Below are 27,886 nucleotides of genomic sequence, written 5' to 3' on the forward strand. Positions count from 1 at the left end.
TCATTTTATCCTTCCTCCTCTTTCCCCTTATCAGACATTCAGAACAGAACTGACCACTGATATATAGAATTTGGCCTCCTTGTTTCTTTAAGTTTCTGGTATCTTTCTGGTATCTCATGAAAGAATATTAGGGATTTCTGAGCTTCAGGGTCTGAGTACTAGTCTGTACTGTGCTGATTGCTTTCTGGGACTTTAAGTGTCCCCACCCTGAGACTTTCTCACCCTTCCTTTCTACTTATACACATGTCGGTTTCTAGTCTCATTGGGTCCCCCTTTGCTTTAGGAGCCCCCCTTCCTATTGTCTGAGGATATCTCTGTAACTTTTTATGCAGTTGTGTGGTGGAAGATTTCACTTACTGTCATTTCTCATTGGGTTTATTGATTATTTCTTGATGTGATGTGAACTTCATAATTTTTCTTGAGTAAGTATGTGGGAGCTGTGTACCCTGCCTCCTGGTTAGACAGCCATCTTGGTTAAAAGTTTCCTGTTTCGGGAGCTAGATGGCACAGGCAAAAGATCTTCAAATAAATAAACTAATAAAACACTGGTAATTCTCTCTGATTCACTCAGTGGATAAACCAGAGGAAGGAAAGAGTGGTCAAAAGGAAAGCCATGGGGCAGTTAGGTGGCAGAGTGGATAGAGCACCAGCCCTGAAGTCAGGAGGACCTGGGTTCAAATTCAGCCTCAGACACTTAATATTTACCTAGCTATGTGACCTTGGGCAAGTCACTCAACCCCATTGCCCTGAAAAAATAAAAAAAATAATCCCTATTTCTCCCTTGAGGCCATATTGAAGCCAACTCTGCCTATTCCTTTTTTTTCTTTTTTTAAGGAGCACCTATGAACTATTTTTCCATTTAATTACTTTGTTTTCTGGTTTCATTTATAGTGAAAGTACCTATATGGTTATAATTTAATTCTTCTCATAAAATATCTACGTTGTTATTCTTTGAACAAAAATTTCACTTTGGGGTTAAGTGGCTTGCCTAAGGCCACACGGCTAGGTAATTATTAAGTGTCTGAGGCCGGATTTGAACTCAGGTACTCCTAACTCCAAGGCCAGTACTTTATCCACTTCACCACTGCCCAGGTATTGTCTTTGTGCTTTAATAAGATTTTTGAGTAGGAAATGTGTCATATCAAAAGAATACTAAACTATAACTACTAAAGTCCATATTCTTTTTCCTTTAGATCCTGAGAGCCAATTGTATGACATTGGATATGTTCAAGAAGATTCCACTGCCTGCCCTGATGAGTTTGATGACTTTGTTACTTATGAGGCAAGTATTGTGAAAAAAATCAGGGACCTATTCCAGGAGGCCTATTTACTACAGCCTGTTTGTTATCTGGCACTTAAAAGTGATGGTTGAATTGAATTCAGTATTAAATAATGACTCCATGATTCAGTTAAAGAAACAAACCAAACTATGAAGTGTTTTAATTTATTTGTTTGTTTTAAATTTGATTTAACAAAGTAGTTCAATTTCATATTTGAATGAGAATTATTTTGGTGCATAGTCTAAGGAAACTTTGTGTGACTGGGGTGATGGTTATATGTTTTGTAAGTACCATGATGGTCACCAGAAGTGACTCTGTGTCATTTATCAGACACTGATTAAATACCTACCATGTGGATGGTCCTATGGAGGTCCTTGGAGAGGCATAAACATCATTACCTTACAAGGAGGGAATCTGAATTGCTGGGTTAAAATCAGGAAGACTCCGATTCAAATCTTACCTTTTAACATTAGCTATGGGGACATGGGCAATTAATCAGTCATACAAGCAGATTGGCCAACGCCCAAGATAGTACTTTGGGGAACACCCACATTTAGATGGTCATATATGGGTAATGAGCCAGCAAAGACTACTGAGGAATGGTCAGATAGGAAGGAGAAGCGGGACAGAATAGTGTCATGAAATATCAAATAAGAGAAGGTCCAGAGAACAGTGTAGTTGACAATATCAAATTGCGGCAGAAGGGTAAGGAAGAATGAGGACTGAGAAAAAGATAATTAGATTTGGCAATTCAGAAATCTCTGATAACTTAACCAAACTATTTGACTTTATTCACTAAGCCTTAGTTTTACCATTTGTAAAAGGGGGATTTCAGAAGGTTGTAGTAAGAGTTAAATGAAATACTGTATGTAAAGCATTTTGTAAGTTTTAAAGCATTATATAAAAATCAGTTATTACAGATGGTATTGGGAGATGATACACATATATATATGTAGCTGAATATAATACAAATTTGAATATTTGGACAGCAATAATCATTAAAAAGAATTGTAATTCATTGTGTAGGAAGAGGAACACTGCTGTGTTATCAAATGAAAGCAGACTGACTTTGATATTGTAAGTCTAACTGACACCTAACAATTCTAAAAATATATGTGATAAGGTCTCCTGTAACTGCTTAATATTCACAATTGCTGAAGAAGAGCACCTAAGAGCTAGCTTTTATAAACCTATGCTTTGAGATATTAATGAGACACCCTGTGTAAACTAACTTTTTGTAATCTGTTGTAAAACATACATAACAGCAGAATGTTATGTATATTCTGTGATGTCAGAATCCCCTTTCTGTTAGGTTATCAGAAAAGGGCAGCTCAAAGGACTGTGAGTTTTTATTTTATCAAAATTTCCTTAAAATAAAAATTTTGACCATGTTAGGGAAGATTGACTCATCTTAGTTTTTTAACTTTGCCTTCTCTTCCTCCTTCCAAATGTAACTAATGCTTTTGTTATATAGTGACTTATTTGTCACCCATAATTGTAGGTCTCATAAGGGTTGAATTTTACAGTCTTAAAGCACAGTTACTGGAGATAAATTGTTAGAATTATTCTTTTACCATACTCCCTCCTGGTTCCATAGAATAAGAATAGATACAAGGAGAATTAATATCTGGCTGACTTTAAATATTTTTAAGAAAGACTTTAAAATATACTTCAGGGGGGTGGCTAGGTGGTGCAATGGATAGAGCACCAGCCCTGGAGTCAGGAGTACCTGAGTTCAAATTTGGCTCAGTCACTTAATAATTAGCTAGCTGTGTGGCCTTGGGCAAACCACTTAACCCCATTTGCCTTGCAAATACACACACACACACACACACACACACACACACACACACACACACTTCAGGCATTTTGGGAATCCTTTAAGTCTTAAAGGTTAACTTCTAATGTGGAAAAAGCAAGATCTTGGTCCTGGTTCAGTACTGTCTTTGTGACCTGGGCAAATTGCTTCAGTTTCTTCTTATAAAATGAGATAGATCATCTTCATTATCCTCATCACCATCATCATCATCATCACAGTAACAATTTGTGTAATATTTTATGACTAGGTGTGTGTGTGTGTGTGTGTGTGTGTGTGTGTGTGTGTGTGTCTGTGTCTGTCACTTCTGAAACTCACTAGTAGTGTAATTCTAGGTCTCACCACTGAGCCAATATCATAAATTGCATTGATAGGAGTTCCCTCAACCGTGAAAGCTCTGGGGCAGTCCTTTTATATTCCTATACTGCTTTTAATGTACAAAGTGCTTTATATACATCATCTCATTTATATACATCATCATCCTGTTATCATCCTTATCAAGTAGTTAACTACAGGTATGATTATCCCCATTTGTGAATGGGGAAATTGAGGCTCAGGAAGATCAAGTGATTTATTCATGGCCAATTGATGAAATGATTATTGCAAGTATAGAAATGATCTTTAAAAAGTTTCTCTCTTGATTCCACGTCCAGCACTACCATACTACAATGCCTCTAACAAGGACTCTTTCAGCTCCCTTATGTTTAACTTGTAATTTTTTAACCACTATCCTTAATACTTACAGAAGCAGCCCCATATACTTTACTGTTACATGTCCCCAATGAAAGTGACATCACTTGGACATGCAGTTTCTAACAGCTTTTATTGAGCCAGAGAAAGGGCTTTTAAAAACTGATTCTCCTTAAATTATTGTAAAGAAACTACTAGGAAAAGAAAGTCAAAAAACCTCATGATGATGGCAGGTATCATGTTAAGCCATCTCTAAGTTATAGTGAATTGAATTTCTTACCCCTCCCCTCCCCTCCCCTCCCCTCCCCTCCTCTCCCCTCCTCTTTTTCTTTTTTGGTTTCTTTTTGCAAGTCAGTGAGGTCAAGTGACTTGCCCAAGATCACACAGCTAAGTAAATATTAAGTGTCTGAGGTACATTGTGCCACCCCGGTGCCCCAAGCCCTTTCTCTAGAAGGAATCCCTCTGCTGCTATACTTGCAGACTGACCCCAGAGATAGTCCTTTTATTTGAACACTTTCCTGGTTCTCTAGAATAAGAATAGACCCTTGTCACTGAAGAAGGACCTTACAATAGCCATACAATTAGAAGACACTAACTAAACCCCAGTATATCAGACACTGTGCCACATGCTGGACATAAAAGAGAGAAGTAAGACAGTCTGTCCCCTTAAGCAACTTCCATTCTTAATGGATGTAACATGTTCACAGGTAATTAAGGACACAGTCTATACAAAATAAATACAGAAGTGCTTTGGGAGGCAGGATACTAAAACCTAGGGGGATGAAGAAGTTCTTTCAGGGGCAGCACCTTAGTATTGAAAGGTGCGAGGCAACAGCAGATGGAATGTCAGATATTATGAGGAAATAGCATGTGAGCAGTTTGGCCACTCATACACGAATATGAGTAGCAGAATATGTGGCCTGTCCAGCCTGGAAGTGTAGATGGAGCCTCATCATGAAGAATTTTAATTGCCAGAAGAGTTTGTCTTTTGACTTGGAGAGCTAAAATAAAGTTTCTTGAACAAGGGAGGATATGTTCAGAAAGGGAACTGGTTGCTGTGTGAAGGATGGTTAGATTTGAGCAGGAGCACACACATGAACCCAATTTCAAAGCTCTTAGTCCAGTCCTAGATGAGCCTGGACTTAGGTAGCATTACGAATGGATCAGCTAGATGGCACAGTGGATAGAGTATCAACCCTGGAGTTTGGACCTGAGTTCAAATTTGGCTTCAGACTCTTGACTCTTACTGTCTGTGTGACCTTGGGCAAGTCACTTAACCTTAGCTGCCTTTCATCTAGGGCCATCTCCAGTTGTCTGGTTCATATCTAACCACTGGACCCAGATGGCTCTGGAGGAGATAATGAAGCTGGTCGCCTTCACTCAAATTCAGTTCATATACTTGTCATGGCATCACCTTCCTGATGTCATGGTCTTCTTTGGGGGTGAAGGACAAAAATCAGTGTTATGAATGTTGAGTTAAGAACAGTTGAGAGAGACACTGAGGTAAAATTGAGAAATTTGATGTATGTAAAGTAACAGACAGACCTCACCCAAATCATCTAAGCCAGCCTTTCCTCCATCTACATACTATCTGTTTTTTTTTAGTCTTCCCTTTTATGCCTTGTTTTCCTCTTCAAGATGATCCTTGCAATTTTAACCTGCATCCCTAGCATTACTTAGGATACATTGGATGTCCCATCATCATCACTTACTCTCAAGGACAGCAAATCTCTTACCAAAAGCATGTTAAAAGCATAGATCCAAAATTCAGGCTTTGAAGTCCAGAAATCATAATATCAGATAAAAATTTGGCTTCTTGTATTGGTACCATCTCCCTTAAAATTTTTTTTTATTTAAAAAAATATTTCAAGGCAATGAGATTAAGTGTCTTGCCCAAGGTCACACAGCTAAGTAAGTATTAAATGTCTGATATCAGATTTGAACTCAGGTCCTCCTGACTCCAAGGCTGGTGCTCTATTCACTGTGCCACCTAGCTACCCTACCCTCTCTTTTGAAGTATTTCTTCCTAGAGGTCTTACCATTTTTGAAATCTTAGAGTGCATTGGAGTTATGCAATTATTGTTGTCTGTTTAAAAATAATAAATTTAATACAGAAATATTGTGGGCTATATAGCTAACAAATATAAGCATATATGTTTATACTTGAGCTGTGCATATATAGATGCATATTTTACTATTTTACTTGTGTCAAAATATTTTGTTATTAGTGTAGTTATATATATAATTATATAAATTATTAGTATATGTACATTTATAATTAAGTATATATGCAGTTTGGTTGTATATGTATACATAGAAACATAGTTATATATATATATATATATATCTGTAAATTTTTATTGATCAAACTTTTAAGTCCTGTTCTTAAAATAAAAAATGAGAGCATGAGTTTTCTTTTGGCTATGTTTTCTTTTAGGTCTCTGATTTTATCAATATAAGGACTTTTCTTGTGTGAAAGCTCTATTCACTGATGAAGATTGACAACTTGCTTGCTACTTAAAATCTTAGATTAAGTGATTTTCCTATATCCATATAGCTATTATTATATAGCAGTGGCAAAATTTGAATTCATGTTTTCTTTATTCCAAATTTGGCTCTTTATTTTTTTAAGGAGTTGAAATAAAATTTTAAAGACACAAAACAATTTAAAGAGATTCCAATTTCACCCTCAATGGAGCTAATTATCTTCATTTCGAACCTGGGTAAACATTCTGAACTAATGTTTTGTTAAAATTTTTAATTTAGACTTTTGAAATGTTTCCTAAATTTTACCTAAAATGCACACACACACAGCCCACAGTAGTAATCTCCTAATTTTGAGAGAGGGAATTGTGATATTTTATTATTTCTTCCTTATATTTCTTTCTGTATGGGTTTTGGTGTCAAAAAATCCTAATAGTATTATATATTAAGATTTTCAGAAAACAGATCTATTTTTTAATTGATATATTGATATTGTATTTTATTTTTCCAATTGCATGTTATAAAAGTTTTTCATCATTCATCCATATGCATATAGAATTTTAAGTTACATAATTTTCATATATTCTCCCTTCCCATCCCCCTCCCCTCAGCAGTTAACAGTCAGGTGAATATGGTACATTTGTGTTTAACATGTTTACAGATTAGTCATTTTTGGTGTGAAGAATTAGGATTAAGGGAAAAGAAAGGAAAATCATGAGATAGGAAAGAAATGCATAAAAGACATTTTAAAAAAGTAAATGTAATGTTCAGATTCTGTAGGGTTTTTTTTTAAATTTGTTTTGTTTTGTTTTTCTTCCTCTGGATGGGGACAGCATTATCCATAGTTGGTCTCCTAGAGTTATGCTAGCTCTCTGAACTACTGAGAAGAGCTGCATCTATCAAGGATGATCAATCCACAGTGTTGTAAACAATCTCTTGAAAACACCATAACATCTTTGTTACTTTGAAAAAAAATTTTTGTTCAGTCTACAGTCAAAATAAGCCAAGATATCTATGCTAATGGTAAAATATATTTCCAAAATAGATGGCAACAGAAATGAAAAAGATTCTCATTCTTACTATCCCTTTGTTCTTCCATATATAAACCTATATTGTGTGTTGGATATTACAAATTAAGGAGTAATTATATTTCCTTTGACTTTATTCATAGGCTGCACAAAGGACTAAGAAAAATTTTATTTCACTTGAATACTTATTAAATACTCATTATATACAAAGTATTGTGTTGGTTGCTATTGGTTAAAGAAGTAAAGATTTTGTACATATAAGATTATAGGAATTAGGGTTAGAAATGAACCTTAAAGCTTATTGACTCCAGCTCTTTCCATAAAGATAAGAAAATTCAGGTTCAAAGAGATTAAATGAGTTGCTCAAGGTAAACCAGGTACTAAATAGCAGAGTCAAGATTTTTATCAGATCCTCTGATTCCAAAGTTGACATACTTTCTAGTCTACCATCTTTCTCAGAGGAGCAAAATGAGGTTTACAGGGTTTATGCTTGCCTAAGGTTATTCAGCTGATAACTAAAAAATCTGTCTGTTTTCAGTTTAACTATCATTTACTAAATGACTACTGTGTACAGAGCACTGTGCTATTAGAGGGTAGGATATATTAATTAGATAGAATGCCTGTCCTCATGAAATTTATTATCTAGTACAGGTGAGGTATATGACATGCTTTTTAATAAACATAGTACAAAATAATGCATAAATCATTGAAATAAGTGCTAGATGAATCTATAAGTAGCATATGATCACTACCAAGGAGGGAATCAGGAAGTTGATATGATTAGTCAGATTTATGCTTAAGAAAGATGTCTGGTAGTTGATATAAAAAATGTTTTGAAAGAAGGAAAGTGGAGATGGGAAGGTAAATTAGGGGAATACAGTCCAGACGTATAATACTGAGGGCCTGTTACTAGGATGGTACCTAGGAATAGATATATGGATTAGATGTTTTATAGTAGAATCAATAAAACTGGATAACATTGCTTATGAGAAAAAAGAAAAAAAATTAGCCTGGGAGCCTGGTAAATAAACAGTGGCATTACTTATAGAAATAGTGAAGTCAGGAGTAACTTTTAGAGCTTAGCTCAGTTTGTATTGTTGAATTTGAGCTACCATTGAGCCATATCATAAAAGAGTTGAAAATGTGAGCCTTGAGCTTGGGATAGAGGTCAGAGATGAAGAGGTCAGATGATAGAGGTCAGAATCAAATTTAGATTTCCCCGGTGTAGAGGTAATAGATCAAGCTATATGAGTGAATAAGATGGAAAAGATGGAGAGAGAGAGGAGAAGTTGAAGAAGGAATATTTGGTAATCCTTATTTTAAGGCATTAAGAACAAGATAAAGAGCCAGTAAAGGATAGGAGCAGTTAGAGAGGGATGAGCACTAGGAGTGTTTGGTGTCTCAGTTAGCAGGCAATTTCTACTCATCCCTTAAAATTCACTTCAATTGCTATTCCTGCCAAGAACTTTTCTTTGATTTTTTTTTCTGCTCCAACTCCTCAAATCAGTAGTGACCTTGAGTTGCTAGCTTATATCTAATTAAAATATTTCTTATATATTATTAATTTGTTCATAATTCATCTGAAAAATTCCTCAGAAGTTTATTAACAAAACCAGACATCTTTTATTTAATTCATTTTATTCATTCCTGATTATTATGATTCAAGTCAAACCAAAAGCCCCATAATTTGTTAAACTCTAGAATGGTTCTCTAAAATATTATTTAATAATTTTTGTTGATCTTTTTTAAGAACAGTAAAAATATCCATTCTCTCTAGACTAAATTATAAATTGCCTTGACAAAATACAAGCTCTTTCAAAATACAAACCCACTTTCTTTCTTTACTTGTCTATGTCTTAGTAATGGTAGGGAACTATATTGCTTTGGAAGAGTTTCATATCAACATTTTAGTTCATATTATTAATTTATTTAAATGTTTTACTGATTTCCTTTAGGCCCAAACTAATTTCTTTTAAGTTTTACCTGATTTTTTTTGAGCTTTCTTTGGGCTTCCAATCTAGAATGAAATTTGCTATCTTAGGGCAATAGACTCCTTAAATATTATTACTGTAATGCAACACTTCCCTCTGGTGGTTATAAATAGGAATAAAGTGCTTGTTTTTTGGGAAGGGCTTATGGAATATGGGAAGATTAAGTTTTAAGAATACATTTTAAAGATTTTCTCAAACTTTTGGAAATAAATTGTATTTTTGTGAAAAATTTAAAAATACATTTTATTAGAATTAGGAAATGTCTTTAAAGTTATAAGTATCCTTAGAATTAAGAAATTAAATTATAGCAAATTATTTAGAAATAGAAAAATCCTCTTTTTGAAAGCTTAAATACAAATTTTAAAATGCAAGTTTGTTATCTTTTGTATTTTAAATTAAAGAACAGATTTAGATGGAAAGAATCTATATTTTATCAAGGTAATTTATAATTTATTATAGACAAGTTAGGTATTTTTCCTCTTCTTAAAGATGATCCACAAGGAAGTTTTAAAATTATTTTTTATAGAACTATTCTGGTGTTTAACAATCTACTGACTTTTGGTTTTCCTTGGACCATAATAATCAGGGACATCTTAAATGAAAGATTCCTGATTTTGTTTATTTACTTAAAGAAATTTATTGGCCTGACTTAGCCATTTTTAAGTATTCTGGATACTGTGTTATGATTATGATCTAGTACACTGGTTCCCAAATGTTCTGTACAAAAAGATCCTTTTGGCTACTTTATAAATTATAGATTTCCCTATCCCTAAAATATAATTCTTCAACCTTCATTTAAAAAAAACACAACTCTCACAGGTACTTATAGAGATGAGATTGAATAGAAGACATCAATGATGTTTAATCCTTTTTGGCACCTCACTTTCAAAGCTGTCGTAATTAGAAAAAAAAAGTTCAGGTTTTCCAGGTATGCCACCAAAGAGGGAAGGATGGAGTGGTAGGAGCCACTTAGAATCTGGGAAAAAGGAGGAACTATTTGAAGGAGTTCCTAAAGGGAGTAATTGGAAAGGCACAAAGAGATCCAGACCAAAGAATTGATAGCGGAAATAGCTCAAAAAATTGTTTCTCTTATGCCTTCTTCCTCCTGACTCTCTCACTGGGGCTTTCTTGGTTACTGGTGGATGGGGGGAATGTTAATGAAAATGATAGGGAAATGTGTCTTTGCTCATATGTTATCTTGAAGGTTTGTAGGTCAAGAACAAAAGCCTTTCTGTTTTGAGTGTTGAGGCTAGTTTGTTAAAACAAAACTCAATATGGAGCACTTTCTGAACTTTGCTTCCCTCCTCCCTTGGTCAGAAATAGTTGGATGTTTAATAGAGCGTAGCTGGAAGCAGATTAAACTTTTTTGAGATGGTGATACACCTTCAGGTGAACATACACGTTTCATGTGGAAGAGACTCCAACAACACTGCCCAAAAGGAACGCTAAATTCATGTTAACTCAAAGAAACCAGAACTTAAATGCAGTTGGAAACCTAATGTTGCAGGTAAGAAATTGAGTCTGTCTTTAATAAAATATAATTTATTTTGAAATAAATAAATTACTTAGCCATTTTAAAAAACAACTGCTAAATTATAGGTGTTTAGCATGTCTATTTACTTTGGAAGGGAAGGAATCTACAACTAGATTTATATACAAAGCATATAGAAGAACTAGGACCAAAAAATGTTTACTTTTTCTGAAGTTATTAATTTGAAGTCTCTAACTTGTAACATTTGAAGGTCTTTGAAGAATGATTACAATTTGTCATATGACATAGTAAATTTGTCCAAAGTCAAGATAGAATCTCAAAGCCTTTGTACTTATTTTAAACTTCTTTTAAAAGGGGGTAGCTTTAGTTAGAATTCCATGTGATTTTAGATTCAGACTTCTAGACGTTCTTAAATCTTACTTAACTATTCAAAACCCACTTAATTCAGTCTTCCTTTAAAATTCAGAATACATGTAAATCTGGCAGGCTATGTATTTTAAATATTTTTTCCTAATTGTAAGACATTTATCTAGTTAGTTTCTGAGGGAGTTTACCAGGTAAAATGTATAAAGGGCATCATTTATTAACAAAGGACTATTAATTCAGAAAAGATAAAGATTTGAAAGACTTCAAAAAAGTAACAAAATTAATCTTTCTAGAAAAGTGGGGTAAAAACATTTCTCTAATGTTAATTGGTTTAAAACTCAGGGGCTTTCATTAATTTTGATGCCTACAAATGAACTCTCCTCCTTTTCTAGCACAACTCCTTTTAGACCTTGCACCTCTTAATCCTTTCATTCTTTCCCTTTAGTGTAATAGTTCCTCAACTTTTCAGGGGGGACTATGGATAACTTTTGCTATCTGACTAAATTTCCTCGACTTGTTGTTCATATTTTAATTTTTGTTTATTCACACTTGAAGTTTGTGTTTCAGTTTCATACATCCCCACTAGAAGTTCCTTGCTATTTATAATAATGCTAGATAGATTAGATCCCTGTGATATTCATTTATGACAATGAGTATTTAAAAGGATTTATAAATGTGAAAGTAAAGTACCTTGTGAATAAAATGAAAGGCATATAAAATATATATTTTTTATCTAATTTAACTTTTGAATGACAGGAAAAATGAAGCTTTCTTTAAAATATGTGGAATTATGGACAGAAGTGTATCATTTTTTTTTACTTAAGAATTTATATTTACTGATACTCAAATACAGAAGATTAGATAACTCATGATGCTTTAAATCAAGGAATCGTATGTTATGACTGAACAGGAACTTGGCCCTCATCTAGCCTGACTCCCTTATTTTACAGATGAGGAGACAAACTCAGAAAGACAAAGTGTTTTACTCAAGCTTATATAGGTAGGGATGCAAGGGAATATGTAGAAAAAGTCGATTGACTTTTTAAAAAAAAAAATCCTTGGGTTGTAACAATTTCTGCACTTAGCTGTTTCTTTAAAGATGATGGGTAGGTTAAACTGTTACTTTCTAGAGGAGCTTCATCACAAGATAATTTGAGTTACTGATTGAATAGTTAAACATGATGTCCTTGCAAATTGGATAAATAGGTTTAATCTTGTGAGTCTTTGTCAGATCTACTTATGGAGGAAAAAATACTCAGTTCTAATAACAAAAATCAAAAATGACCTTAAAAAAACATTCTCTTTAAGTTAATATATTACTGAGTCAAGTATAGGTTTAGGTTGCCTATATTGGGATCAGAGATAGATCAAAGGAGAAAATGTCGTCATTGGTTTGTTACAAAAAGTACTTGAATCTATAAAAGTAAACTTAGATGCTTTTAATTAAAAAATCAACTCTTTAAAGAGAATCAAAATACCTTTAGGTTATGGTATTTGGAGAAAAAAGCATCTAACATTTTATTGGCTACTTTTGTCTCTTTCTTGGTCAAGTAAGAATAGAGGTTAATGTCTCAGACAAAATTTCTTTAGTTTGTTTGAGGGTTTATTAGTTAATATTTAAAAGGGAAAACAGGCTTGTTCTAGGAATTACTGTACTTGCCAAACTCTAGGGGAAAAAACACAAACAAGGTTTGTTTGTGTTAAGAAGGTTTCAGGTTATGGAGTAGCTAAGATTTATTTTAAGTGGTGTTTTATAGTTAGATTTTTTTTTTTTGGCGAACTCTTAAGGTTTGTTAAAATTTCTTGTAGCTCAGAATTCTATGACTGTAGTTCTTAAAAGCCTCCAGTTAGTGAATTATGTTGGTTTTTCATTATAAGTACTTAAGAAACAATGCTTTAAAAGGCATCCCAAGAGAATGTAGGTGACATACCATCTACTAATTGGGAAGGGAGGGTTTTTCAAGACTATAAGAATGATTTCTCAAAGCAACTTTTGAAATTCCCTTATTATTGAATTTCTTAATATAATTTTTTTTTTTGCAAGGCATATGGGGTTAAGTGGCTTGCCCAAGGCCACACAGCTAGGTAATTATTAAGTGTCTGAGACCAGGTTTTGAACCTAGGTACTCCTGACTCCAGGGTCAGTGTTTTATCCTCTACACCACCTAGCTGCCCCTTAATATACTTCTTGTCCCTTGAATTCTAAATTTTTGTTTCTTTAAACATTCTTATTTTGAACTTAAACACCAAAAGAGAATATTTCTACCCACCCATCATAACACAAAAGAAAATTCTAATTTTTTGCACAAACAAAACTAATGTCACCAAGATTAGGAAAAAGCAGAAAGCAGGGGAAAATTTTTTTTAAATTAACATTTTATTTGTTTTCCAATTATATACAATAGTAGTATCTACCTAACATTTTTTGTAAGGTTTTGAATTTTACAAATCCCCCCCCCTCCACTGAAGGCTGTCTGATAGTCTTTACATTGTTTCCATGCTATACATTGATGTAAATTGAATGTGTTATAAGAGTAAACATAATCCCCCCTCCCAAGAAGATGAGAAATCTCAAGAATAGAGAGGGAGAAAAAAAAATGTACTTCAGCCTGTGTTCAGATTCCAATGGCTCTGTCTCTGGGTGAGTTCCTTTCTTTAACATAAGTCCACCAGAGAAATTGCTTCAATATTTTTCCCCACAGTTGCTAATCACTAGCTGTACCTCCACTCTGTTCCTCCCCACTCTCATTTATTCTATTCTCTCTCTCTCCTTCCATCCTGGTCCTGTCCAAAATTGTATTGAATATGAGTATCCTCTCCCTTGATCTTTCTTCTCTTCTATCACCTATTCTCCCCTTCCCTCTCCCCATTCCCCCTTATCCATCCCTTCTCATTTTTCTCTAGGGTAAGATAGATTTCTTCACCCTATTAAGTGTGTATGTTATTTCCTCTCTGAGCCATTTCTCTCTTTCTTTCTTTTTTTAAGGTTTTTTGCAAGGCAGTGGGGTTAAGTGCTTTGCCTAAGGCCACACAGCTAGGTAATTATTAAGTGTCTGAGGTCAAATTTGAACCCAGGTACTCCTGACTCCAGGGCCGGTGCTCTATCCACTCCGCCACCTAGCGCCCTTTCTGAGTTATTTCTGATGAGAATGAAGGCTCACTCATTCCCCCTTGCCTTCCCCATTTCCACTCCATTGAAAAAGCTTTTTCTTGACTCTTAACATGAAATTTCTTAGCTTCTTCCTCATCTCCTTTTCCTTCCTCCCAGTACTTTCTTTTTTCACCCATTGACACCATCTTTTTACTATATTACACCATTAGATTCTGCTCCTTCCTATGTCCTGTCTATATATGCTCCTTCTAACAGCTTTTATAAATGAGAAAGTTTATAGGAGTTATAAGAAATTTTTTTTTACTAAAATGTGTCTCTGCTAAGTCTCATTTCTCAAATATATAGAGAATATTTAAAACTACAGTCATTCCCCGATTTCTAAATGGTGAAAAAATATGAACAAGAAGTTTTTAAATGAAGAAATCAAAGCTGTCTATAACCATATGAAAAAATGCTCTAACTTATCATTGATTAGAGAAATGCAAATAAAAGCCACTCTGAGGCACCACCTCACACCTATCAAATTAGCTAATATGGCAGAAAATGAAAATGATAAATGTTAGAGGGGATATAGGAAAATTGGGATGCTAATGCACTGTTGGAGTTGTAAACTGATCCAACCATTGTGTAGAGCATTTTAGAACTAAGCATAAAGAGCTATAAAACTGTGCATACCCTTAGATCTAGCCATTATTAGAGATTAAAAGAAGGAAAAGGGTCTATTTGTATAAAAATATTTATAGCTGGGGCGGCTAGGTGGCGGAGTGGATAGAGCACCGGCCCTGGAGTCAGGAGTACCTGGGTTCAAATCTGGTCTCAGACACTTAATAATTACCTAGCTGTGTGGCCTTGGGCAAGCTACTTAACCCCATTTGCCTTGCAAAAAAAAAAAACCTAAAAAAAATATTTATAGCAGTTCTTTTTGCAGTGGCAATTGGTAATTGAAGGAATTACAACAATGGGATATAATTGAACAAGTTGTGGTATGTGATATTAATGAACTACTATAAGAAATGGCAAGCAGGATGGTTTCAGAAAATCTTGAAGTAAACAAACATGCAAAATGAAGTGAGAAATGAGGCTAGTATCAGAGAAACTTGCTATTAAAAATTTCTCTTCCATATTAGCCAATTTCTTACTTTCCTTCTAATTTTGACTGCATTAGTTTTGTTTGTGCAAACCCTTTTTAATTTAATGTGATCAAAATTAGGCATTTTATCTCCTGTGATCCTCTCTAGTACTTTTTTGGTAATAACTGCTTCCTTTAATTTTTTCCATGATCCGCTAATTTGCTTATAATATCACCCTTTGTATCCAAATCGTGTACACATTTTGAGCTTATCTTTTTATATGGTGTGAACTGTTGATCTATACCCAGTTTCTACCAGACTGCTTTCCAATTTTCCCAACAATTTTTGTTGGATAATGAGTTCTTGCCCCAATAGTTTGGATCTTTGATTACTCTTCATAAGATTACTATGATCATTTACTTCTGTCTATTGTGTATCTAATCTTTTATTTCTTATCTAGTACCAGAATAAAATGATTGATGATTACAGCTTTGTTTGCGATCTGGTGCTGCTAAGCTTCCTTCCTTCACTTTTTATGCATTGATTCCCTTGATATTCTTGACATTTTTTCCTCTAGATGAATTTTGGGTTTGTTTTCCCCCAGCTTTATAAAATTCTTTGGTAGTTTGACAGGTATGGCACTGAATATGTTTATTTATTTGTTTGTTTGTTTGTTTATGTTTTTGTGAGGCAAATGGGGTTAAGTGGCTTACCCAAGGCCAGACAGCTAGGTAATTATTAAGTGTCTGAGGCCAGATTTGAATACAGGTATTCCTGACTCCAGGACTGGTGCTCTATCCACTGCCTAGGTGCCCTAAAGAATGTTTTGTAATAGTTTTATGGTTCTGGTGAATGTCTTGGAAGATAGACTTTTATATCTTCTACAGTTATTTTAAATAAAATTTCTTTATCCCACCTGGGTTTTGTTGATAATAGGTAGAAATAATGTTTATTTATGTGTTTATTTTATATGCAGCAAATTTGTTGAAGTTGTTCAATCGTTTTAACTAATTTTTGAGTTTTGATTCTTTAGGGTTCCCTAAGTATACTGTTATATCATCTGTAAAAAGTAGTAGTTTTGTTTCTTCATTGCTTATTCTTATTCCTTCAATTTCTTTTTCTTATTTTATTACAAAAGCTAGCATTTCTAGTACAGTATTGAATTATAAAGGTAATGGACATTCTTGCCTCACTTGATCTTATCAAGAAGATAACTAATATAATACAGGTAATGTTTTCTCTTGGTTTTAGATAGTCACACCTTAATATTTTAAGAAAAGCTCCTTTATTCCTATGCTTTCTACTGCTTTTGATAGGAATGGGTGTTTTATCTTGTCAAAAGTCTTTTCTGCATCTGTTAATATAATCACATGTATTTTTTTTTTTGTAATTGATATGGTCAACTATGCTTATACTTTTCCTAATATTGAGACAACCCTGCATTCCTGGTATAAATCTCACCTGATCAATTTGAATGATAACTGATAAATTCCTGTAATCTTGCTAGTATTTTAATTAAAAATTTTGCATCAATATTAGAGAAATTGATCTGGTTTTCTTTCTCAGTTTTTACTTTCCTTGGTTCAGATATCAGCATATTTGTGTCATAAAATAAATTTTTGGTATTCCTTTACCTATTTTTCAAATTGCTTATATAATATTAGAATTAATTATTCTTCAGATTTTTGGCAAAATTCATTTTCAAGCCAAATAGATCCTGGTTTTTTTTTCCCCTGAAAGAATTCATTTGTAGTTTGTTCAATTTCTTTTCCCAAGATATGGTTATTTAAATATTTTATTTCCTCTTCTACTAATCTGGGAATTATATATTTTTATAAATATTCAACAATGTCACTTAATTTAACAGGTTTACTTGTAAATAATTGGGCCAAAAAGCTCCTAATAATTACTTTAATTTTATCTTCATCAGATAATTGATAATTTGGTTTTCTTATTTCTTTTTTGAATCAAATTAACCAATACTTTATTTTATTACCCCCCCTTTTCTTTTCTTCTCTTCAGATCTTCAGAATAGAACTAATGTACTCCATTTTTCTGTTTTTCTTATTTCTCTCCCTCAGTAATCTATTTCATAAATTTTTAATATTAATTTTTTAAAAATTTGAATTCTAAATCCTTTCCTTCCCTCAAGCCCTTCACCCACATTGAGAAAGCAAGTATTATCTTTCAAGATATTAAGGTTTATAAGAGGGCATTTGTTTCTTCTCTTCCATTAAAATGTTAGCACTATATCATTACATAGCTTCTTCTAGATGTTCAAATAGATTTGTTTTCTAAACTTTCTCTGCATTCTTGCATTTAAGATTCATTTCTCATTCAGTTCTTTTCATTGGAAATGCTTGAAAGTCCTCTATTCCAGGAAAAATTCTTTAGATTTTTCTAAATTCTAGGTTCTATAGAATTTTATACATGAATTTGTGTATATTACATGTGTGCATAAATATAACATATTGTATGTATATTTACATACATGTACATGAGAATTTCTACCTTTGACCCTGAATGAGATGCATCACAGTTGGCCAAAAGATGCTTGCCTTGTAGAAAACTCCACTGAAACACTGTCTGGTTCCAGACTTCAGTCAGTTGTCAACCAAAAAGAGCCCTGAATGCTGCAACACTTATCAGATCATGTGATTCTATCTCAGCTCTTGTAGCCATTATCTAAGTAAATAATTCCTTTAGAGAATGGGCCAGACATCCCTAGTTGCAGGTGGAGCAGCAGGGTTGAGAGAGAAAGTGACAGGAAACAGCTTGTAGTTGACAGGTCAAACCACCACTCCAAGTCCTAGAATCTTTGGATTAGAATTATCTTTAAAACCAGCCAATTTGCTTCCAGGCTAGCCACTATAATTATTATTCCTTTTACCCTCCCTTTCCTTTTTCCTCTTCAGATATTCAACCTCATCACTTATTTTTTTCATTTATCTCTCTTAATATCCTTTGAAGACATTAAGGATCACAAAGGAACATGTGTTACTATTCCTTCTATTAGAATGTTAACATTGCATCATCATACAACTCCTTCCAGTTGCTCAAATAAATTTTCCTTTCTGCAGTTTTCTGCAAACTTGTGTCTGTATTTCAGAGTTCTTCCTCAATTGGATCTTTTCTTTTTTTTTAATTTATTTTTTATTCTCATTTTGTACAAATGTTTTTCTTTACATTAATAAAATATACTTGTTTACAAGTAAACAAAATACCCCTCCCCCCATGAATATAGATAGACTTGCTTGGGCAAAAAAGTAAAGGGGGGAGAAAAAAATTAAAATTAAAAAAAATAATAGTAATAATTGTAGGTATGGCCAGGTGGCGCAATGGACAAAGCACCAGCCTTGGAACCACTAGCACCCGAGTCCCTATCCAGCCTCGTAAACCCAATAATCACCCAGCCATGTGACATGCAAGCCACCCAATCCCCACTGCCCTGCAAAAACCAAAAAGAAGGGGAAAAAAAGACCCAAAATAAAATAAAATAGTAATAATAGTAGGGGTGGCTGGGTGGCAGACAGCATTGGCCCTTGAGCGAGGAGCACCTGGGTCCGAATCCGGCCCCAGACACCCAATGATCACCCTGCTATGTGGCCCCAAGCAGGCCACACAGCCCCACTTGCCCTGCACCCTCCCCCAAATAATAACAAAAAATGTGTTTCAGTCTTTGTTCCAACACCATCAACTCTGTCGTGAGTGGATCACATTCTTTATGATAAGTCCATCACAAAAGTTACTTCCATATTTTTCCAACGTTGCCATTGCTGATCGCAACTCCCTCCTTTCTTACTTCTCCACTACCATGTACTATATTTTCTCTCTCCTTTCACTCTGACTCTGCTGTAGGCTTGCTGAGTGGCGCAGCAGACAGATCCCTGGTCCTGGGGCCAAGAAGCCCTGAGCCCCCATACCACCCCTTAGGCCCAGAATCCACCTGGCCCTATGGTCCTGGGCAGGCCATCCAATCCCAGCCCCTTGCAAGAAGTAAAAAAAGAAAATGTGTTATATCTGACCACTGTTCCCCCCATGGTCCATCCTCTCCTCCTTTATTCACATCCCTACCCCTTCCCCCTGCTCCCCCCTCCTTCTTACTTCAGTTGTCTATACCCCATTGAGTATATTTGCTGTTTCCTCTCCTAGCCATCTCTGATGAGAACAAAGGTTCCCTCATTCCCCCTTGCCTCCCCCCTTCCATATCATTGCAATAGCTCATTGTAATAAAAAAAATCTTATTATGTGAAATAGCTTGGACTATTTCCCCTCTCCTTTTTCTTTCTCCCAATCCATTTCCCTTTTTTTTCTTATTGACTTCATTTTTACACCATATTTTATCTTCGAATTCAGCTTTCTCCTGTGCTTCAACTATAAAAGCTCCCTCTACCTGCTCTATTAACTGAGATGGTTCATAGGAATATTATCAGTATCATTTTTCTATACATGCAGTTCATCCTCATTAAGTCCCTCATATTTCCCCCCTCTCCTCCAATCTCCATGCTTCACCTGAGTCCTGTATCCGAAGATCAAACCTTCTGTTCAGCTCTGGCCATTCCCCTGGTTCATTGAAAGTCCATCTTTTTCCCTGGAAGAGGACATTCAGCCTTGCTGGGTAGTTCATTCTTGGCTGCATTCTAAGCTCTTTTGCCTTCCGGTATATTGTATTCCAAGCCCTACAAGCTTCCGATGTAGCTGCTGCTAAGTCCTGTGTGATCCTGACTGCCACTCCATGATATTTGAACTGTGTCCTTCTGGCTGCTTGTAATATTTTCTCTTTGACTTGGGAGTTCTGGAACTTGGCTATAATATTCCTGGGGGTTGTTTTTTTGGGATCTCTTTCTCGGGAGGACTGGTGGATTCTCTCCATTTCTATTTTGCCCTCTGCTTCTAGAATATCAGGGCAATTTTCCTGTAGTAATTCTTTGAAAATGATGTCAAGGCTCTTTTCCTGATCATGACTTTCAGGTATTCCAATAATGTTCACATTATCTTTCCTAAGTCTGTTTTCCATATCAGTTGTTTTTTCAATGAGATATTTCACATTTTCTTCTAATTTTTCACTTTTTTGGTTTTGAAGTATTGATTCCTGATTCCTAGTAAATTCATCGATCCCCCTGAATTCTATTCTTTGTCTGAAGGATTTATTCTCCTCAGAGAGTTTTCTTATCTCTTTTTCCATCTGGCCAATTTTGCTTTTTAAAGCATTCTTCTCCTCAATAACGTTTTGAACTGTTTTATCCATTTGACCTAAGCTGTTTTTTAGCATGCTATTTTCTTCAGCATTTTTTTGGATTTCCTTTACTAAGCTGCTGACTTCATTTTCATGTTTTTCCTGCATCTCTCTCCTTTCTTTTCCCAGTTTTTCTTCCAACTCCCTCATTTGATTTTCAAAGTCTTTTTTGAGCTCTGTCATAGCCTGAGCCCAATTTCTGTTTTTCTTGGAGTCTTTAGATGCAGGAGCTTGTGCTTCCTCATCTTCAGACTGAGTATTTTGATCCTTCTTGGGCTCATTTGCAAAATATTTCTCTATGGTCTTCCTCTTGTTTCTTTGTTCATTTTCCCAGCCTAAGCCTGTTTTTTGGGGGGTGCTTCCTGAGCTTTTGGGACACTCCCACAAGGGTCTCAGTGTGTGAGGCTCTGTCCTCCCTCCTGGTCTGTGAATGACCATATGCGCCCCCTTCTGCCACAGGGCTGAGGTTGGGGGAGGCCCTGCTGTTCTATGGGGGTGCCTAGACTGCAATCAGGATCTGAATGTGGTCAGAGCTCCAGAGTCCTGTTCCAGAGGCAGAGGACAGAGCTCTGCAGTCTCTCTTCACTCCCCTCCCTCAGCTCAATGGGCTCATGCCCTAGGGGCTCCTGCTTACCGGCTCCGCCTGCTTCTGTTTCCAGGTCTAGGCTGCTGAAAGACCAGGCTGCTGGCTGTGTGCCCTGAGGGCTGGGCTCCAAGTGCTCGCCCCGGCAGGGGTCCCCCACTGCTCCCCCGGATGCAGCCCAGAAGACTCCCCCGCTGCTGCGAGCTGCAGCCCCCAGCGCCCTGGGGCTGCCTCCGGGAGGCTGAAGTTCCTTGGCTCTGGCGGGCCGCCCCTCCGGCCCCAGGGAGCAGAGCCTTTCTGCTCTTTTCCAGGTTACCTTGAGTAGGAGAACTGCCTCACTGGGTCCCTTTGTGGGTTCTGTCTCTCGAAAGTTTAGTTAGAGTCCTTAGTTTATGAGTTTTTATCAGAGAGCTCCTAAGACTGGATCCCTTCATGTCGCCATCTTGGCTCCGCTTCCACTATCTCAATTGGATCTTTTCTTTAGGAATTCTTGAAAGTCTTCTGTTCCATTAACATTCCAGCCCCTCCTCCTATCCCCCTACCCCCTGCCAAGATTATTCTCAGCTATTCGCCATAAATTAATCTTGGTTGTAAGTCTGTTTCTTTTCTTTTAAAATATTGTATTCCAAAATCTCATTTCTATAGTAGAAGCTACTGGGTCTTGTGATCCTGACTGTAGATGCTTGTTGCTTGAAGTGCTTCTTTCTGGATATTTGCAATAATTTTACTCTGGGGACTTCCGGCCAAGGTGGTGGAGAGAAGACAGGCACAGTTCTACTGATCTTTCCCCATCTATCATATGAAATAAACCTCTTAACAGAAATCCGACCCACACAAAAGCCAGGAGAAAGAACATCTCCCTCAGGATTGTCTCCTGCAGCAGCAGTGGATGAATTCAGGTGGGTGAGTCTGGGCTCAGAGGGCGGATCAGCCCCAGATCAGCCAGATTAGCAGCTGAATTGGAGCCTGGGAGTCTGGGGGCCGGAGAGAGCCGGACCTGCTGGATCAGCTGTGGGGCTAGACTGGGGGGCTTTAGTCAACTAGGGAGCAGAGGCACTGGTGCTGGTACTGTCTCTCTGGAGCTGCTTGCTGACAGGGCTTGGGGGGAGAGATCTAGTTCAAGAGAGCTGTGGACACCATCCCTGGGCTCCTCTGGTCTGAGGAACTCCAAGTTCATGCCTCCATTACAACTGAGGCCTCTTCCCAAACAATTGCAGACTACTTCTGACCTCAGGCCAGGGTAAAGAGCACCATTGATTGAAGGCAACTTCAAGCAAAGGGAGAAGGCCTCCATCAAGGTCACAGACACTCCAGAGAAAGCAACCAGCACCTCCTACTGGCCAGCCAGAGAAATTGCATTCAGTGAGTAAAGCCTTTAGTGATCCCAAGCCCCTGTGAACCAGCCCCTCCCCAACTCAAAGTCTTAGCAAAATGAAGAAGGGTCAGCTGAAAGGTGGATCCATAGAAAAATTCTTAGAAGGGAAAGACCCTAACTCAGAAAGACCTATAACCTCTGAGGAGAATATGATCTGGTCTTCAGCACAGAAAGACTTCTTTGAAGAAATAAGGAAGGAGCTTAAAAATCAACTGGAAAATTTGGGAGAGACAATTAATACCTTGCAACAAGAAAACAAATCCTTAGAAAATACAATTGGACAAATACAAAAGGCGAATAAATCTTTCAGATACTCAATTGGACAAATACAAAATGAGCACAAATCTCTCATATCATCAATTGGACAAATACAAAATGAGAATAATTCTCTCAGATCCTCAATTGGGCAAATGCAAAAAGAAAATAATTCTCTCAAAACCTCAATAGGTCAAATGGAAAGCTTTCAAAAGTAGAATTGACTAATTGGAGAAGGAGTGCAAAAGGTTAATGAAAAAAACTCCTCCCTAAAAAAAAGAATGGAGTCTGCAGAAACTAATGACTCCATGAGACAGCAAGAGCCAGTTAAACAAAATCAAAAAATAGAAAAAATAGAAGAAAATGTAAAATATCTCATCAACAAAACCACTGACCTTGAGAATAGATCAAGGAGGGACAACCTGAGAATTATTGGACTTCCTGAAAACATTGAAGAGAAAAAAAGCCTGGATTTAATATTGCAGGATCTAGTGAGGAGAAAACTGCCCTGATATCATGGAACTGGAGGACAAAGTAGCTATTGAAAAAATACATCGATCCCCTCCAGAAAAGGATCCTAAAATGAAAACACCAAAGAATGTTGTGGCCAAATTCCAGAACTATCAGACAAAAGAGAAAATCTTGCAAGCAGCCAGAAAGAAACAATTTAAATATCAAGGAGCCACAGTAAGGATCACACAGGACCTGGCTGCATCAACTTTAAGGGATCGAAGGGCCTGGAACAAGATATTTCGAAGAGCATGGGAGCTTGGAATGCAGCCAAGAATCTACTATCCTGCAAAGCTGAGCCTTCTCTTCCAGGGAAAAAGATGGACATTTAACGAAATGGAAGAATTCCAAAAATTCCTGATGAAAAGACCAGAGCTAAATAGAAAATTTGGACATCAAACAGGAGGTTCAAGAGATACATGAAAAGGTTAAAAAAAAAAGGGGGCAGTAAAGGGAAAAAAAACTGCTATCCAATAAGTTGAAACTGGCTATATCCCAGCATGGGGATAAAGATTCTCAGAAATATTGAGAACTGTAACTCTAACAGAGAGAATATACCTAGCCAGAAATGATGGACATTCATGACCTATCCATGAGACTGCTATCTAATAGGATGTAACTGGCTTTATCCCCACTTTGGAGAAAGACTCTAATAACTCTCAAGAATTTAACTCTATTAGATGGAATAAAGTTAACTAGAAGTGACAGATACTCAGATTTTTCTATGACTCAGAATGATCTGAAAAAATACACTACCTCCTTAAAAAGGGGGACAGGAAAGAGATGGGAGGAGGGAGGGGATTGAATGGGATAAATCTCATTACACTAATTGGTACAAAATACCTTTGGTAATAAAGGGGAAGAAGGGAGCAGATGAGAAATACCTGAATCTTCTTCTCATCAGACTTGGCTTAAAGTCAACCTATACATACTCAGTTAACTAATAATTTTACTCTGATGTAGGAATTTTTCGTTTTATTATGACATTTCTGAGCCTTTTCCTCTTGAAGTGATTTTCAGGAGGTGATCAGTAGAATTGTTTAAGCAGTCTTAATCTGTGATTTATTGGAATATAGCATTTAGTCTTTTTTTAATAAAGAAAATATTATTTTTAGGAAGCATTATGAATCTTAAATTCCAAGTCATTTATTTTAGGTATCAGGTATCTTGCATTTTCTTTTTTTTAATCTTGATTTTGTCTTAATAATTATTACTGTATTACAGAATTACTATTTGATCTAGTCTAGTTTTCTGCGATTTTATTTTTTAGATAAATTTTGTCACCCTCTCCCAAGGTTCTTATACTCCCTCCAGTCTTTTCCTCAAGAGTTTTTATCTCATTTCTTTTAGGTAGTCATCTACTTTTTGTAAAAAATCCATTTTTTCCCTTTGTGTTCTTTTTTGAAATTGTTACAGAATTTTTGGAGGAGTTCTCAAGATTTCCATTTTTGATAGTGCTCAGTGTTTTCTTTGAATTAGGCATCTCTCCAGCTTAACTTTTTGAATTGGGACTTTGTACCAGGGCTAGATTCAGCCCTTGTGGCACTTTTGGTGGGGCAGCAGTTGCTTCCCTAGTCCTTGTATTGGCATCTACCTCTTTGGGTTAGGCTCCTGCCCTGATATTCCAGAATTCTCTCTCATATCTCAAGACAGAATGTTAATACTGGGCCTAGTGTGTCCTGGTCTGAATGTTGCAGTAGCACTGAGCTTTCTGATTACTCTGGGCCTTTCTTTTGAAGCCTTTTGCTGTTACTGTCCCCAGACACATAAATCTGCAGGTTTGGGAATCTGTCTCCTGGTCCTACTGGGTAATCCAGTATTAGCACTGAAGTTAAGGGACAGGGGCCCCCTTCTTATTGCCTTGGTCTTTTGACTGACTTTTTGTATAGTTCTGGGGAAGAAAAAAAATCCATATGGTAGCTTGTCATTGATTTTCTTGATCTTTATTCCATTTGGAGTTATTTTAAAGTTTTGCTGGAGTTGTATGTGGGAGCTAGGCAATCTGTCTTTCATTCAGGTAGTCATCTTGACAGGAAGTACCAATTTTTTCTTAAAACTAAGTTTGTTTTTTCTTTATGGTAACATTTATTTTTCTCATATGAACTGTTACCTTCCTGGTATTTAGTGTCTTGCTTTGTTTCTTGGCATAGAACTGGTTCTGAAGTTACTCTTTTGCCTAACTGTTATTTTATAGGTTATTTCTTTTATTCCACCCCCCCTTCCCATTCCATTTCTAAAGTTACTGTATTGTTTTCATTTCCTTGAGGAATTAGGCATAAGAAGAGAGTTATTTTGGACAATGTCTATTTTGCATGAAAAGTCTGATATAAAAATAATTAAATGATCAAAAAGTCAATTAAAAAAAAAGTTTTAAAAGCCCAAATATTTCCCTTTAAAAATTAGTATTATAGTGGTAGCTGATAGATTTCAAAGTTGCATCTTTAAATATGGTAATTGCTTGGTTGCCTTTGTTTATGAGAGGGAACATTTACTTGGAAACATAGAGGAGGACAATAGCAACATACTGGAGCAAGTTTAAAATTTGCATGTTAAATTGAAAATTTCCCCTACTCCCTTCCCCCAAAAATAAAGTACAGGTGGCTACCTGGAAAGGAAACTTCATTGCTTGCTCCAAGCATAAAAAAAGACTATCCCATATGGGGTTTTTTGAGCCTCTGTAGATCTCTCTTCCAAAATAGAGTTTAAAAATTCCAGAATGGCAGAACTGAAAAGAATTTTTTTTAAATTTTATTTATTTATTTGTTTGTTTGTTTCTTAGGTTTTGCAAGGCAAATGGGGTTAAGTGGCTTGCCAAAGGCCACACAGCTAGGTAATTAGTGTCTGAGGCCGAATTTGAACTCAGGTACTCCTGACTCCAAGGCCAGTGCTCTATCCACTGTGCCACCTAGCTGCCCCTTGAAAAGAATCTTAAAGATCATTTGTACCACCCTTTAATCTACACAGATAAGAAAATAGAACCGGGAGAGATTGATTTACCCAAGTCCTTACAACTAGAGCTAAGTGCAGAACTTATATTTCCTAACTTACCTTAGTATACTTTCCATTATATCAGTACCTCTTTAAAATATAAAATCTAGATGATTCCTAAGTTTTTTGTTTTAAAATTTGTTATGTGTTTACTCTTTTTTTTTTAAAGGGGAGGCATAGGCTACTAGACAGAGAAATCACAAAAATGAAGTTACTATTGTGTACCTAGATTTTATTTTAAAATTTGTATTAATATCTTTTTGGTCACCTTCATTTCCAAATATATCTTTTCCTTTTTCCATATTAGAAAACTAACCCTTGAAACAAAAGGTAACAAAGGAAAAAAGGAGGGGGAAGCAGTTCAACAAAACCAACTATCAATTGAATCTTTTTTAAATTAATTTTTATTAAAAATATTATTTGAGTTTTACAATTTTCCCCCCAAACTTACTCCCCACACACGGAACGCAATCTGTCAGTCTTTGCTTTGTTTCCATGTTGTACCTTGATCCAAATTGGGTGTGATGAGAGAAAAATCATATCCTTAAAGAAGAGAAGTCTAAGAGGTAACAAGATCAGACAATAAGATATCTGTTTTTTTCTAAATTAAAGGGAATAGTCTTTGCACTTTGTTCAAACTCCACAGCTCCTTATCTGGATACAGATGGTACTCTCCTTTGCAGACGGCCCAAAATTGTTCCCAATTGTTGCAATGATGGAATGAGCAAGTCCTTCAAGGTTGAACATCACTCCCATGTTGCTGTTAGGGTGTACAGTGTTTTTCTGGTTCTATTCATCTCACTCAGCATCAGTTCATGCAAATCCTTCCAGGCTTCCCTGAAATCCCATCCCTCCTGGTTTCTAATAGAACAATAGTGTTCAATGACATCCATATACCACAGTTTGCTAAGCCATTCCACAATTGAAGGACATTTACTGGATTTACAATTCTTTGCCACCACAAACAGGGCTGCTATAAATATTTTTGTACAAGTAATGTTTTTACCCTTTTTCCTCATCTCTTCAGGGTATAGACCCAGTAGTGGTATTGCTGGGTCAAAGGGTATGCACATTTTTGTTGCCCTTTGGGCATAGTTCCAAATAGCTCTCCAGAAGGGTTGGATGAGTTCACAGCTCCACCAACAGTGTAATAGTGTCCCAGATTTCCCACATCCCTTCCAACAATGATCATTATCCTTCCTGGTCATACTGGCCAATCTGAGAGGTGTGAGGTGGTACCTCAGCGAAGCTTTAATTTGCATTTCTCTAATAATTAATGATTTAGAGCATTTTTCCATATGGCTATGGATTGCTTTGATCTCCTCATCTGTAAATTGCCTTTGCATATCCTTTGACCATTTGTCAATTGGGGAATGGCTTTTTGTTTTAAAAATATGACTCAGTTCTCTGTATATTTTAGAAATGAGTCCTTTGTCAGAATCATTAGTTGTAAAGATTGTTTCCCAATTTACTACATTTCTTTTGATCTTGGTTACATTGGTTTTATCTGTGCACAAGGTTTTTAATTTAATGTAATTGAAATCATCTAAGTGGTTTTTGGTGATGTCCTCCAACTCTTCCTTAGTCATAAACTGCTTCCCTTTCCATAG

General features: G+C 36.0%; 1 protein-coding gene across 2 annotated transcripts in view; it reads left to right on the forward strand.

The window, feature by feature from the left end:
* Positions 1 to 27,886, forward strand: part of RAB11FIP3 (RAB11 family interacting protein 3) — a 184,845-nt gene that overhangs the window by 80,035 nt on the left and 76,924 nt on the right. For both annotated transcript variants that reach the window (XM_074197045.1, XM_074197044.1), the window contains exon 3: positions 1,194 to 1,282. In XM_074197045.1, coding sequence (XP_074053146.1) covers positions 1,194 to 1,282 — 89 coding nt within the window. The remainder of the gene's footprint in view (positions 1 to 1,193; positions 1,283 to 27,886) is intronic.

This window comes from Macrotis lagotis, chromosome 8 (assembly GCF_037893015.1).
Source record: "Macrotis lagotis isolate mMagLag1 chromosome 8, bilby.v1.9.chrom.fasta, whole genome shotgun sequence".
Taxonomy (NCBI): Eukaryota; Metazoa; Chordata; class Mammalia; order Peramelemorphia; family Peramelidae; genus Macrotis; species Macrotis lagotis.